The 16,011-nt window shown below is 36.0% G+C and overlaps 1 protein-coding gene across 9 annotated transcripts in view; it reads left to right on the plus strand.

Moving 5' to 3' along the window:
* Fam13a (family with sequence similarity 13 member A) overlaps positions 1-16,011 on the plus strand; it is a 344,751-nt gene that overhangs the window by 59,016 nt on the left and 269,724 nt on the right. For 8 of the 9 annotated variants that reach the window (XM_047567594.1, XM_047567596.1, XM_047567597.1 and 5 more), the window contains one exon: positions 1,438-1,627. In XM_047567594.1, coding sequence (XP_047423550.1) covers positions 1,471-1,627 — 157 coding nt within the window. In that variant the 5' untranslated portion in view covers positions 1,438-1,470. Of the gene's footprint in view, positions 1-1,305; positions 1,324-1,437; positions 1,628-16,011 lie in introns of those variants that run through there. The other variant, XM_047567598.1, reaches the window with a different exon arrangement.

Here is a 16,011-nt window from a genome sequence, read left to right on the forward strand (position 1 = left end):
AAAATTTGTCTAAATTAATAAAATTATTATTTCCTAATGGAGATCAGTGGTTCTTGCCAATACTACTCCACCAGAGCTAACACTATGACTTACCTATAATATTAACTGATCCTAAATCTATATGGTAAATTGATCCTTGCTAAATTTTCACTAGGGAGATCTGGTTTTCAAAAGTGACCTATTAAAATGTGCTAATATGTCAATGAAAGTTGGTCTGATTCTGAGATTATAAAATTCAAAATCAAATTGATATTTTAAGGATCCTACTCAAATATAAATTGTCAAAATAACTTGCAATTGATTATTCTGTGCCACATGTAGCATTTATATTACTATAATTATACACAAAGTACAGAAAAACATTAATACAAACTTAAACTAAGAAAAGGAACATGGACCTAGAATACTATGAAACTTTTATTGGACTTTTATGAAATCACTTAACTTTCTATTCTTTGCTTCTTCAACTCTAGAAATAGTTTCTACTCTTAGGATATTATGATGACTAACCTGTAGTCATTTAATAATGTTTACACTTTGGTTAGTGGCTATATTCATTCTCAAAAAGCCAGTTTTCCTCAGTTCTACTACCTCTGTCCCCAAATAAAATTGTTTGCATTCTGCCATCCATTTCTCCAATATTTGGATTTACTTATATGTATATAACATTTAAACCTTAACGTGCCTCAAAAAAATTCCCTTCCTTGAGATATAATTTCTTTTAAAGGAAGAGACAAACTTGTATGGATTTTTTTCAGTGGGGTAATAACTTTTTGCAGTTGGATAAATTGCATTTTTTTATTTATAATATAAAGTTTGTCAAAAAATCATAAATCGTGCCAACCTAAAATGTTGCAGTTTTGGAGTTCTGCATTTTGTACCTCAATAAGAAATGAATTGGTTTAATGTGCTGAAAAATTAGCAAGTGATCATCACAATTAGAGATATAATCAAATCAGAGAAGTAAAATGTTCATTCCACATTTATAATTTATTTTTATACTTGAAATTAAAGTTTCTTTAAAAGGACATGTAGGTAAATTTTCATCTTTAGAAAACATCTCACTGTCTCAGGATCTGCATGGGGTTTTGGTTTTCTTCCAAATGTTTTATTTTCCTGTTAACCAGGTACTTGTGAGTCACACCCCATGGTTACTATAGGAATATATCTTAGATACCGCCATGTATTGCTTCCTCTCTTAGCTACACTTAAGTTGTGGCTTTAGGTATCTCATTGTTTTTCATTCCTTTTAACCATCAGATCAGTGTGCACCAATTCGTAAGGCTGAGCAACATAGGAGAGATGTTGGAGATTTTGATTTAAGTGAATACCAAGACTACTCATCTCCACTCACTTTAATCCCATGTTTCTGTTGTAACCATGCAACCCCCTGTGGTCACCATGTCTGACTGCTCTCTTTTCTTTTGCTCTTTTAAGCAAAGTAAAGCAGCAGTTCGGCTGAAAGAAGATATGAAAAAGATAGTGGCAGTGCCACTGAGTGAACAGAACCATCCTACCTATAAGAAGTTATTTGGAGTCAGTCTCCAAGAGCTCCAGCGGCAGGGACTCATGGAGAATGGCGTTCCCACTGTAGTGTGGAGCCTGGTGGAGTACTTGACGCAGCACGGTGAGTGGAATAGAGCGCCAGTTCTGTTCATGCCTGCTGTTCCTTGCTTTAAGGTGGTGTTTCTGTATGAACTATTTCATAATCTATGATTGGAATGTCCTCAGAAACACTTTCATTAGGATAGCAAATTACTGTACAAAATACTTTTAAAAGTGGGCCTTACTGGACTGGGTTGTAGCTCAGTGGTACAGTGCTTATTTACCACTGTGCGAGGTTGAACTGGGTCAGGAGTACCACGCACACACAAAAGGGGAAGGGGCTGGGTATGATTCCTTAACATTATTTTGACAATACGTATTTGGTTAACCATAGAGCAATCACTTTAACTATTGAGGTTTTTAGTTTGGGATGGTTCCTAGCTTTAAGTAATTAAAAAAAAAAAAAAAAAAAAACTTAAAATAATTTCTAACACTAATAGTTCTCTCAAATAATTGAATTCCAGCTGATATGCAATAATTTTTAAGGTAATCAAGCATTTTGGGGGGTCTCTCTCAACAACAGTCAATCTGAACTTACTGGACGTCTTGACTCTTCATGTACTCAGGAGAGCTACCAAAAATGTATGAATACTGTTGGGAGGGTCATTTGTTATTTAATTATTTGGTACCAGTGATTGAACTCTGCAGCACTTGACCACAGAGCCACATTCCCAGCCCTATTTTGCATTTTATTTAGAGACAGAGTCTCACTGGGTGGCTTAGCACCTCGATTTTGCTGAGGCTGACTTTGAACTCTCCATCCTCCTGCCTCAGCCTCCTGAACCACTGGGATTACAGGCATGCACCACCACATTGGGCAAAGTCATTTATTTTTGAAATTATCAAATTAGGCATGTAAAACATTTAGAGACTAATATAGCATATTGGATGATAAAAAGATAAGTTATATTCTTAGGGTTTTTTTGTTGTGGTAGTGGTAGTGTTAGCTGGAGTTAAAACCCAGGGCCTCAAGCATGCTAGGCAAGGACTCTACCACTGAACTACACCCCCAGCTCATCCCTGAGTTATTGCCAGCTCTGTAGCCTACAGGGTTTTTTTTTGTTTTTTTTTTTTTGATGTTTTTATTTAAAGCAAGCCTTGAGCCTTGATACTTTGAGAGAATGGTTCCATATTCCCTACATCTATACTTTTCAAACTCAGACTGTGTGAGGTGAGAACTCCAAACTACATAATAAATATCAATAAACTTTAAAAGATTTAGGAAGGAAATATTCTGAGGAAGAATTTGGAATTTTTATCATTTCTGTAAGTGAAACAAGCACAGGTTCATTGTGGAGTAGGGATTTTAAAATGTAAAGCTTGAGGCTTCAAAGAAAACTGTTGACCTTGTACAGTTTTATTCAGGCCCCTAGCTTCCCAGGATGAAAGTTCATTCCCCTTGCTCATAAGAGTCCTTCTGTAGGAAGTGGGCGAAAGCACTGTTTACCCCTCCCCAGGCGTAAGTACCAGCTTCTCACAGGGACTGCCTGGGAATGTGTGTTCATTCCTCACAGGGGCAGTGTTTGTGTTCATTGAAAAAATAGCTGTCTGCTCTGGTTACCAGGTATATAGTCAACAAAGTCATGTTTAGATCTGAAAACTCAAGAGCCAGGCTTGTGCTATTACCTCGTAAGTTATCTCCTATTTTTCTTCAAAATTAAGCTTCAGAAGGGCCAGATTCTTAGAAAACAACTGCTTTCTGCCCTTAAACACAAAAGGTGTTATATACAGCACAGCAAGGAGATGAAAACTTGACCTGCAAAGTGTAGAAGCCAAGTGTTAGGTTAGCTTTGACAGGACTCATTTACATATTCAGTGCTGAGTGAAATTGCATCCCACTGTTTTTGATACAGACGAATCTCTGGATAATTCATTTCATCTGTTAAATGTTCATTTGGATGCCCAAATGTGACTTCCTAAAAATTTTTCATTTGCTGTGAATCAAACCCAGAACTTCCTGCGTGTTAGGCAAGCACACTACCACTAAGTAATACCCTCAATCCTAAAATAATATTTTGATTTTGGCATAATCAATGTTCTTTTCACATTGGTATTGATTGAATGTATCATGTAAAATTATTTTGCATTTTTAATTTTTTAAAAAATTATATTCACAATCTTGGATTAAAAATGTGTGAAAATAAAATTGTATTTCTATTTAGCATGTACAGAATTTTTTCTTGTCATTGTTCCCCAAGCAATGCAGTATAACAGCTAATTAGATATCATTTACATCATATTAGGTATTATAAGTAATCTAGAGATGATTTAAAGTATACGGGAAGATGTGCATAGGTTACATGTAAGTACTCTACCATTTTATATAAGACATTTGAGCATCTACAGTTTTGATATCCACAGGGGTCCTGAAACCAATAGCCCATGAATACCACAGGGTGACTATATATATAATTTTGCATAGTCAATAAACTCATGTGATTCAAAATATACAGTATACTATGAAAAAACCCTTCAAACCCTGTCTCCTGACCTTCATTCCTCTCCCCAGAATAATATTACTCTATTAGCTTCTGGTAACTTCTTAAAGTGATATTTCATGCATATTTAAGCATTTTATCTTTAACACAAGTATAGCATAACACACACTTTTTTAATTAAATTTATTTACTTATTGATACCAGGGATCAAACCCAGGGGCACTTAACCACTGAGCCACATCCCCAACCCTTTTATTTTTTATTTTGCAACAAGGTCTCACTAAGTTGCTTAGGGCCTCCATAAGTTGCTGAGGTTGATCTTGAACTTGTGAATCTCCTGCCTAAGTCTCCTGAGTTGCTGAGATTACAGGTGCGCAGTTACAGGTATGTAAATAACATCAATGTATGAGAACTAATTGTTTTAGTAGTTTAAATCAGTCATTCTTAATTAGGGACATGACGTAGAATCACTAGTTGTGTCTTTAAAAATGCACATGCATTGGCAATATCCAGATTTACTGACTCAGAATCTTGACTGATCAAGCTGGGGTACAGCCTGGTACCTACATTTTGAAAGACTGTACAGTTAATTACTATGGAGACAACCAGAAACCCCTTCTTGTATTTGAAGCTATCATAATAATAAACCAAAGAGTCTGTGTATGATTGAAGGGTAATAAGAAGTTTGTGGGTAAGACACTCCATTTTGTTTTATTTAATTATTTTGTAACTGTTTTCAAGTCAACATTTATTGTTTACCTGCAATACAGTAGGCATTCTTCAGGTATAGGCTTACAGGGATGATAGGTCATATAATTGAATCATAAATATAAATTTTAGTCATTTATTATTTCATGTAAATGAAGACAATTAACTTGACATGAGGAAAGATTCTTACAAAGGTATTTTACCGCAGAAAGGGTTTATTAAGGCCTATGCCAAGGCCTTTAAACAGATTTTGGACTTTTCCTTTAAAAAAAAAAAAATTACATGTAACTTACAAGGCATACCATCTTTAAACTGTTTTAAAACAACTAATGTTGCAGGCAGCATGAACGGTTTTCCCCTGGTGTGGAAAAACAGCATTGTTGCTATGCTATTTTAAATAGTGCAGTATTCTTCAGTCACCACCAGGTGTCAGAATGAGCTTTCATATTGTCATGATTTCCTGGGCCAAACTGTACCATTAGGCGAATTGTATTTTCTGGCCTAGTTTCTAATGATATATTCATATCATTATAAATATTTCAGTTGTAAAAAAGTAGCTGTTAGTGGCATAGACGTTTACATATATAATTGTTCTTTAATTTCTAAACCACTATAAAATTGCTGTTTCATGATAATTAACCCAGCAAATCCTCTAAAATCAAATGTAACAGGGACTAACTGAAATGTATGGGACAAACTCTACTTCATAAAACCATCTAAATATCTCATTTTTCCTAAATATTTCCATTATAGCTATAAGGTCCTAAAATTTTAGAGTAGGAAAATCTAAAAAGTTTGTAGCTTGGTAAACCTCATATAATATTGCATTTATTATATACCCTCATAGGGGTTTTTAAAAACTGTCTGGATTCTGTTTCCCAGAGTGGGATATACCAATGTCCAGGGGAAACTTCCCTGCTTGAAAATCACTAAGTATCATGAGAGTTGTTTTGGGCAGGAGATGTTGCTGAGAATAGAGTCATACATGGAATCAGGATAGAGGCAAGAAAAGATGGCTCAGAAGCACTAACAGCAATAACTTCCATTTGGACTTACCTCTCCACCAGAATGGTCCAGTGGGATCAGGAGCCTTGAAGACCACAGACAGTCTTTGGAACTGGGTAGTTATTTTGGATTGCTGGAAGTATTTTTATTTGAAGGAAGGGTTTTTAAAAACAACAAAAAACAAACCTCCTTGGAAGACAAAGCCTAAGGTCAAAGCTATAAAAATGCAAAACTAGATCCAAAGGTCATTTGCTGGGCTAAAAAACAGAAACCAAAATTAGGCTTAGGAGCTGAGTGAACATAGAAGTAGGGCACAGAATTCTAGATTTCAAGTATTTGGACTTTGACTGGAATGGGACACCGCTTTATTAGGTGCTAGCTACTTGGTGTTGGGATGTTTTTGAAGTTAAAGGTGAACCTTTGTAGTGTAAAGGAAACAGACCTTGGAGACTGAATGACTATGTGAAAATATTTCCATTGCACCTGATATTCTGCAGAACTTAAAAGAATGGAATATAATATTATCTGTTGCTGCAAATTACCTCAAAACATAGATTAAAACAATAATGTTGGGGGCTGGGGATATAGCTCAGTTGGTAGAGTGTTTGCCTCGCAAGCACTAGGCCCTGGGTTCAATCCCCAGTACTGCAAAAAAAAAAAAAAAAAAAAAAAAAAAAAAAAAAAAAAAAAATGTTATCTCACAGTTTCTGTGTGTCAAGAATGTGATCAGTTAAGTAAGCTGTGTCCTCTCTCTGAAGGTTCCTTACAAGGCTCTGATGGTGGGTGGTGTTTGTCAAGGCTGTAATCATATCAGGACCCAACAGGGGAAGATTCCCTTCTAGACTCATTTATAAGGTTGTTGGTTAAGATTCAGTTACTAGTGGGCTATTGACCTGAGGGTCTCAGGTACTGGTTGTTGGACAGAGCCCATCCTTAGTTCCTTGCCTCTGAACATTTCCACAGGGTAGCAAACTAAAAAGCAGCTGCTTCATGAGTGAGAAAGCTAGTGGTGGGTGGGGGGAGAACAAGCAAAGTGTATTGCCACAGCCTTTTAGAACCTAACCTCAGATGCGACGTGACGAGTCATATTTGCTGTATTCTGTTGAAGCTGGACACTAGGTCCAGCCCACACTCAAGTGGAGGGAATTACATATGGGTGTGGTACCAAGAGATATGGGGGGATCATGCAGACTATTTTAGAAGTTGCCACCTACTGACTGGTAGCTCTTCTGATTAGATGGTGCTCTGGTCACCCTGGTTGTCTTGCTATATTGTCCAGGCTGACTGCAAACTCCTGGGTTCAAGCAGTCCTGCTAACTCAGCCTCCCAAGGAGCTGGGACTACACACAGACACTACCTGTCTAAATAAACAAGTGGACACACATGTGCATATCTTTATGGGGTATATTTTGGTAATTTGATACATGTATACAGTGTTTGATAATCAAATCGGTTGAAGTGTTTCTATCTCCATTAATCATTTCCGCGTGCTGGGAATTTTATGCTGTTCTAGTCATTTTGAAATCCCCATTGCTTTGACCAATAGTTATTAAACTGTGCTGAAAGAAACCAGAACTAATTCCTCCTCACTGTGTTTGGTGCCCCTTTTTCTGCTTCTTTCCATTCCCCTCCCCATACCCTTCCCAGTCTCCAGTGAGCACCGTGTCTGGCTTGTTTCATTTAACATAATGACTTCCAGTTCCATCCATATTGCTTCAAATTACAGGATTTCATTCTTTTTATGGTTCAGTATTCCCATCCGTATATATATACCACATTTTCTTTACTCTGGCATCCACTGATGGGCATTCAGGATGATTCCGTATTTTAGCTACTTGAATAGTGCTACAATCAACATAGGACCATCTGTATCGTTTTGTTGTATGATTTCATCTTCTTTGAATATATATCCCATAGTGTAATTGCTGTATTATATGGTAGTTCTATTTTCAGTTTTATAAGGAATCTCCAAACTGTTTTCCAAAATAGCTCTACTAATTTAACATTCCCACCAACAGCATATTTGGGAATTCCCCTCTCTCCACATCCTCCCCAGCATTTGTTATTTTTTGTCTTTTTTATGATAGCCATTCTAACCAGGCGAGAGAATATGTCACTGAAGTTTTAATTTGCATTTTTCTGGTCATTAGTGAGATTGAACACTTTTTCATACACTTGTTGGCCATTTTATGTCTTTTAAAAATGTCTTATTTAGATTTTTAACCCATTTTTAATTAGATTATTTGCTTTTGTTTTTTGTTTGTTTGATGTTCAGCCTTTTGATTTCCTTATATATTCTGAATATTAATCCCTTGTCAAATTAATAGTTTGCAAATATTTTCTCTCATTCTGTAGACTGTTAACTCTGTTCATTATTTCCTTGGCCTTGCAGAAGTTTCTTGGTTTGATATAATCCCATTTATCTATTTTTATTCTTGTTGCCTGTGCCTTTCAGATCTTATCCCAAAAACCATTGCCTATACCAATGTCTTAACGTCTTAAAGTGCTTCCTTCTTTTCCTTTTTGGTACTAGGGATTGACCCAGGAGTGCTTTACCAGTGAGCCAAATCCCCAGCCCTTTTTTAATTTTCCATTTTGAGACAGGGTCTTGCTAAGTTGCTAAGGGCCTCTCTTAATTGCTGAGGCTAGCTTTGAACTTGTGATCTTCCTGCCTCAGCTTCCCAAGTCACTGACAGGCATGAGCCACCGTACCTGATGACCCTTTTATTTTCTTGAAGCTTCACATTTTACATTTAGGTCTTTGATCCATTTTGAGTTTATTTTTATGTATGATGATAAGAAGGGATCTAATTTATTCTTATACATATGAATATCCAGTTTTGACAGCATCATTTATTGAAGGAATTGTCTGTCACTACTGTATGTTCTTGGTGCCTTTGTCAAAAATCATTTGACTAGATGAACATAGATTAATTTCTGGGTTCTCTGTTCAGTTCCATTGGACTGTGTTTCTTTTTTTTTAATATTGATATTTGTCAATATCAAGTTATTTTGGTTAATACAACTTTGTAGTATATTTTGAAATCAAATACTGTGATGCCTAAAGATCTGGCTATTTGGGGTCCTTTCATGGTTCCATATGAATAATTAGGATTTTTTTTCCCCAATTTCTGTGAAGAAAGTCATTGGTATTTTAATGGAAATTGCAATGAAACTGAAGATCGCTTTGGGTAGTATGATCATTTTAATATTATTTCAATCCATAAACATGGGACATCTTTCTATTTTTTACATGTCCTCAATAATTTCTTTCATAGGTATTAAATTTTCATGTAGAGATTTTTCACTTCCTTAGTTAAATTTATTATTGTAAATATTTTTGTAGCTATTTCTTAATGTATTTTACAGCAAGTCAAAAAATGGGTACAAAAAATATAATTGGTTTTTGGGTTTTGATTTTGTATCCTACAACTTTTCTGAATTTGTTTCAGTTCCAACAGCTTCTTGATGGAGAGTTAAGGTTATTCTATGCATAAAATCTTGTTGAGGTATGTTCCTTCTACACCTAATTTGTTGAGAGTTTTTAATCATGAAAGGATGTTGAAATCTTATTGAATGTTTTTCTGTATCTATTGAAATGATCATATGGTTTTGTCCTCCATTCTCTTAAATTGCATCACATTTATTGATTTTTGTGTGTTGAACTATTTTTGCATCCCTGAGATGAATCATACTTGATCACAGTATATAATCTGTTTGGTGCATAGTTGAATTCAGTTTGCTAGTAAATTATTGAGAATTTGTTTTTGCATCTATGTTCATCAGGGATAGGTGTCTATAATTTTATTTCTTGTGTATTTGTACGATTTGTGTATTAGGGTAAGACTGGCTTTACAAAAAGAGTTTGACAGAGTTCCCTCCATTTCAATTTTTTGGGGATTGCTTACGAAAAATTGGAATTTGTTCTTCTTTAGTGTTTTTTAGAATTCAACAGTAAAGCCATCTGGTCCTGGACTTTTTTTTTTTTTTTTTTTTTTTTTTAATGAGAGACTTAATTATTGCTCAGTCTTATTGCTCATTATTGTCTGTTTTGAAGTTTTTGTTTCTTCTTGATTCACTCTTGGTGGGCTGTACATGTTCAGGAATTTATCCATTTCTTCTAGGTTTTATAGTATTTGAGCATATAATTGTACTACTTTCTTATGATCCTTTGTGTTTCTGCGGTAACAGTTGCAATGTCTCCTTTTAGATTTCTGATTTTATTTATTTGGATCTTTCTCTTTTTATTGATTAGTCTAAGTAAATGTTTGTCAAATTTGTTTATCCTTTCAAAAAATCAACAGCTTTATTGATCATTTGTATTATTGAAGTTTCAATTTTATTTATTTCTGCTCTGATCTTTTTTTTTTTCTTCTAATAATTTTGGGTTGGTTTATTCTTGCTTTTCTAATTGAAGGTACATTTTAGGTTGCTTGTGATCTTTCTGTTTTTCTTAATGTATGCATTTATTTCTATAACGTTTCCTCTCAGTACTATTTTTGCTTTACCCATGTGCTGATGTATTCTGCTGTTGGATGAAGTATTCTGTAAATGTCTTTTGGGTCCATTTGTTCCATAGTTATGGTTCAACTCAGATGTTTCTTTGTTGATTTTCTGCTGAGATAATCTATCTAATATGGAAAGTCTGGTGGTTAAATCCCCAATATTATTGTATTCGAGTCCATATCTTCTATAGATCTAATAACACTGCTTTATATTGGGTCTCATGTTGAGGGCATATATATTTACAATTGTTTTATCCTCTTCCCGAATTGATTCTTTTATCAATATATAATGTTCTTCTCTGTCTCTTTTTATAGTTTTCAATTTAAAGACTGCTCTGTCTGATATGAGCATAACTACTCCTGCTTGCTTTTGATTTGTAATTGCATGTTTTATTGTTTTTCAGCCAGTTATTTTCTGTCTTTGTGTATTTTTACCAGTGAGGTGAGTTTCTTTTTTTTTGTGCACATTTAAATTAATTTATTAAATTTGCTCATTAAAAATCATTGTGTTTTACAATCACAAATAAATTTTATGGCATATAAATCATCCCTGAAAGTTGTAAAGTAGCATTGCACAGCATTATGCTTATATCTTGTCATTTATGATTTGGCAGGACATTTTTTCTTTTTTTAATTGTTTGTTCTATTTAATTATATATGATAGCAGAATGCTTTGATTTATTGTACACAAATGGAGTACAACTTTTCATTTCTCTGGTTGTACACGATGTAGAGTCACACCATTAGTGGAATCATACATGTACATAGGGTAATGATGTTTGTCTCATTTCACCATCTTTCCTTCCCCACACCTCCCCCCCTCCCCTCATTTCCCTCTACAAAATGCAACATTCCTCCATTCTTCCATTATCCTCTCCCCATCCCCCATTATGTATCAGCATCCACTTATCAGAGAAAACATTTGGCCTTTGGTTTTTTGGGATTGGCTTATTCATTAGCATGATATTCTCCAACTCCATCCATTTACCAGCAAATGCCATCATTTTTTTCTTCTTTATGGCTGATAATATTCCATTGTGTTTATATACCACAGTTCCTTTATCCATTCATCACTTAAAGGGCATCTAGGTTGGTTCCACAGTCTAGCTATTGTGAATTGAGCTGCTATACACATTGACATGGCTGTGTCACTATAGTATGCTGATTTTAAGTCTGTTGGATATAAACTGAGGAATGAAATAGCTGTGTCAAATGGTGATTCCATACCAAGTTTTCTGAGGAATCTCCATACTTCTTTCCAGAGTGACTGCACCAATTTGCAATCCCACCAGCAATGTATGAGGATACCTTTCCCCCCACATCCTCGCCAACACCTATTGTTGTTTATGTTCTTGACAATAGCCATTCTAATTAGATGAAATCTTAGGGTAGTTTTGATTTGCATTTCTCTAATTACTAGAAGTGTTGAACATTTTTACATATACCAATACCATGCTGTTTTTGTTACTATTGCTCTATAGTATAGATTAAGGTCTGGTATTGTGATACCTCCTGCATCACTCTTCCTCCCCAGGATTGCTTTATTATTCTAGGTCTTTTGTTTCCAGATGAATTTCATGATTGCTTGCTCTATTTCTGTAAGGTACATCATAGGGATTTTAATTGGAATTGCATTGAATCTGTATAGCACTTTTGGTAGTATGACCATTTTGACAATATTGGTTCTGCCTATCCAAGAACATGGGAGATCTTTCCATCTTCTAAGGTTTTCTTTAATTTCTTTCTTTAGTGTTCTGTATTTCTCATTGTAGAGGTCTTTCACCTCTTTTGTGAGATTGATTCCCGAGTATTTTATTTTTTTCGAGGCTATTGTGAATGGGGTAGTTTTCCTAACTTCTCTTTCTGAAGATTCATCACTTATGTATAAAAATGCATTGGATTTGTGAGTGTTGATTTTTATATCCTACCACTTTGCTGAATTCATTTATTAGTTCTAGAAGTTTTCTGGTGGAATTTTTTGGATCCTCTAAATATAGAATCATGTCATTGGCAAATAGTGATAGTTTGAGTTCTTTTCATATTCACAGCCCTTTAATTTCTTTCATCTGTCTAATTGCTCTGGCTAGAGTTTCAAGGACAGTGTTGCATAGAAGTGGTGAAAGAGGGCATCCCTATCTTGTTCCAGTTTTTAGAGGGGATGCTTTTAGTTTTTCACCATTTAAAATGATGTTGGCCTTGGGCTTAGCATAGATAGCACTTACAATGTTGAGGTATGTTCCTACAATCCCTGTTTTTCCTAGTGTTTTGAGCATGAAAGAGTGCTGTATTTTAACAAATACTTTCTCTGCATGTATTGAAATGATCATATGATTCTTAACCTTAAGTCTATTGATGTGATGAATTACATTATTGATTTCCAGATGCTGAACCAACCTTTCATCCCTTGAATGAACTCCATTTGACTGTGGTGCACTATCTTTTTCATATGTTTTTGTATGTGATTTGCGAGAACTTTGTTAAGGATTTTTGTATCAATGTTCTTCAGGGATATTGGTCTAAAGTTTTGTGTCATTGATGTATCTTTGTCTGGTTTTGGTATCAGGGTGATACTAGCTTCATAGAATGAGTTTGGAAGGGTTCCCTCCTTTTCTACTTCATGGCCCTACTAGCTTTTAGGGTCTGGGCTGAGAAATCTGCTGATCTTATTGGTTTCTCCCTATATGTAATCTGATGCTTTTCTTTTGCAGCCTTTAAAAGTCTATCTTTATTTTGGTTGTTAGGCATTTTCATTATAATGTGCCTTGGTGTGAATCTGTTGTAATTTTGTAGAATTGATGTTCTGTAAGCCTCCTGCAGTTAGTTGGTTTTCCATTTCATTCTTCAGGTTTGGGAAATTTTCTGATAATTTTCATTGAATAGATTGTTCATTCCTTTAGTTTCTATCTTTGTGCCTTCCTCAATACCAATAATTCTTAAATTAGCTCTTTTCATATTATCCCATAATTCTTGGAGGTTCTGTTTATGATTTCCTACCATCTTCTCTATGTTGTCAACTTTATTTTCAATGTTAAATATTTTGTCTTCATTTTCTGAGGTCCTCTCTTCCTTGTGATCTAGTCTGTTGGTGATTCTTTCTATTGAGTTTTTAATTTGGTTCATTGTTTTTTTCATTTCAAGGATTTCTGGTTTTTGGTTTTTTGTTTTTTTTTTTTCCAGAATCTCTATCTCTTTATTGAAGTAATCTTTTTCTTCCTGCATTTACTCTTTTAACTGTTTATTGATTGAAGTGATCTTTTGTTGCCTGCATTTGCTTTCTTATATCATCCTTTACTTTGCAGATCCTTTCTTTAAAGTACATTTTTAACTCCTTTTCTGACATTTCTTCTATCATGCTCTCAATGGATTCTATTAATATAGCATCTTGGCTTGTTTGCGGTGCTTTCTTCCCTTGTTTTTTCATGTTGTTCTTGTATCTTCCCCTCTAGCAATGTGGATCCAAGGTGTTATGGTTCCACCCTATAGATTTATAGTGTACCTGCCAATTTTCAATACCTCGCCTTTAAGCAGGAGATCAATATTAACAGTACCCAATTCAAACAATATGCAGCCTTAAACCAAATAGCCTCCATCAATACATTAATAATGTCATAATAAACAGAGATGATATGACTGATTATTATCTACAGCATAAACAATAGGTTTACAATAAGGTCTACATTTCCAATGGTGGACAAAGAAAGGACATGGGAGGAGTGTAGGATGTGATGTTAATAATGTAAGAAGTGGGGCTGGGGATATGGCTCAGTTGGTAGAGTGTTTGCCTTGCAAGTACAAGGCCCTGGGTTCCAATCCCCAGCACTGCAAAAAATAAATAAATTAAAAAAAAATAATGTAAGAAGTGAGAATATAGAGGTACTAGATCATAGGAGGAGTGAAAGAAGAATCAAAAGAAATTGGTTGTTAGTGGGAGAAAGAGCCTCCTGGGAAATAGATAAATAAGAGGAAAATAGAACAAGTTAAAAGAAGAAGAAGAAGAGTCATCAACAACAAAACTGTAGTATACTGTTCAAACCTCTCAGTCTTCAGTAGCCTGATGCATGAAAAGTATTTGATTTTAAAGATGATGCGGGGGCTGGGGAGATAGCTCAGTCGGTAGAGTGCTTGCCTTGTAAGCACAAGGCCCTGGGTTCGATCCCCAGCACCAAAAAAAAAAAAAAAAAGATGATGGGGATGTGAGAGCTGGAAACAAAAAAGAAAAACTAAATGGGGGGGGGGAGTCTTGAAGGAGAATTGAACAGTTGCTTCTCTTGGAGTTCAATATCTTCTCTGCTCCCTTCTCTTCTGATAGGTGTGGTTGGCTGGAGATTGCTGGTAACTCCACCCTCAGGATGGTGAAAGTTACTAAGGTTGGAGGATTAGACTTAGAGGCAGAACTCCTGAAGGCAGGGTATAACAATTGCTAGTCCCTCTGGAAGATTGTATCCCAGGACTCTCCTTTTGGGGTCTACTGGTGTGACACAGGAGCTTGGTCTTAGCCCCTTTCCTCACAATTCATGGTTATCATTTAGTCTCTAAACTGTATCTTTCCTATTCCTGCCCTTTCAACTTCCCAATCAGGAACCTCTCTCCTTGGAGGTCCTGAGAGCTGAGCCCTGGGACCTGTGCACCTGACTTGGAAAGCCTTTCTGTACTGGACAAATCAGGACTGTGTGTTGAAAGCTGTGGGCCAGCCACATAGCTGCAGGCACTGGGCCAGGTTGGTGGTTAGGGTATGGTTGGGAGACTGGAGATTGAGGAGCCGGAGCGCCCTATTGATTTCCAAACTGGTGGGACCAGGTGATTGGTGGAAAATCATGGACCAGAGTGATGTCAGGTACCAGCAAATGCTGCCTGAGTTTACTCTGGCATCTGGGTAGTTGCCAGCTGGTTAGCTGGATGAGCCAGGATCAAGATACTCCCACATCTTTTCCACATCTACCAACCCCTTGCAAGGCTCTCTCCTGCCTCTGGAGCAATATAGTGGCTATTAAGACACCTAGCAGGGATATCTCAGGTATAACCAAACCTACAGGGCCCTTGGTAATGATCTTTCAGGTCCTGGCTGTTATCCCTGGGTGTAGTCAGCCATGCCTCAAGTGAGTGGCAGCAGTAGTGGCTAACCTGTATATATCTTGATAATGAGCTTCTAATCTCAGCAGGTTTCCCAGAATGGAAGGTGCCCCAACTAAAGATGGTGGTGGCGGCAGGGATAATTCAAGATAGTGGCAGAGGCATTCCAAGGCATTGGTAGATGGGTAGCCACAGTGTGGAGTATCCGTGAGCGGAGGTGGTGCAGGGCAGCACGTAGATGGGAGGGCATGTCCACATTGGGGCAGAGAGGGTGAGTCCGTGCATGTCAGGCATTGTGCTAGAGATCCATCAGGCGGGACTGAGATGAGTTTCTTATAGTCAGCATATATTTGGGTCTTTTATTATTATTATTTTTTAATCCATTTGACCATTTTATGACTTTTGATTGGTGAATTTAAACCATTTACATTCAATGTTATTACAGACAGATATGAACTTGCTCCTGTCATTTAATTGTTTTCTGTTTGTTTTTTGTAAGTTTTTGTATGTTTTGTAAGTTTTTCCATCTATCTTATAATTTATTTTGGTGATTTGGTAGTTTTTTGGTTATGCTAAGATTTGGTTCTATTTTTTGTATCTATTCTAGTGAGGTTTGTACATTCATGTGTTTTGTGATAAATGTTATCATCTTTTTGTTTCTACTATAGGACTCCCTTAAG

The sequence above is a fragment of the Sciurus carolinensis genome, chromosome 10 (genome assembly GCF_902686445.1).
Source record: "Sciurus carolinensis chromosome 10, mSciCar1.2, whole genome shotgun sequence".
In the NCBI taxonomy this organism is placed as follows: domain Eukaryota; kingdom Metazoa; phylum Chordata; class Mammalia; order Rodentia; family Sciuridae; genus Sciurus; species Sciurus carolinensis.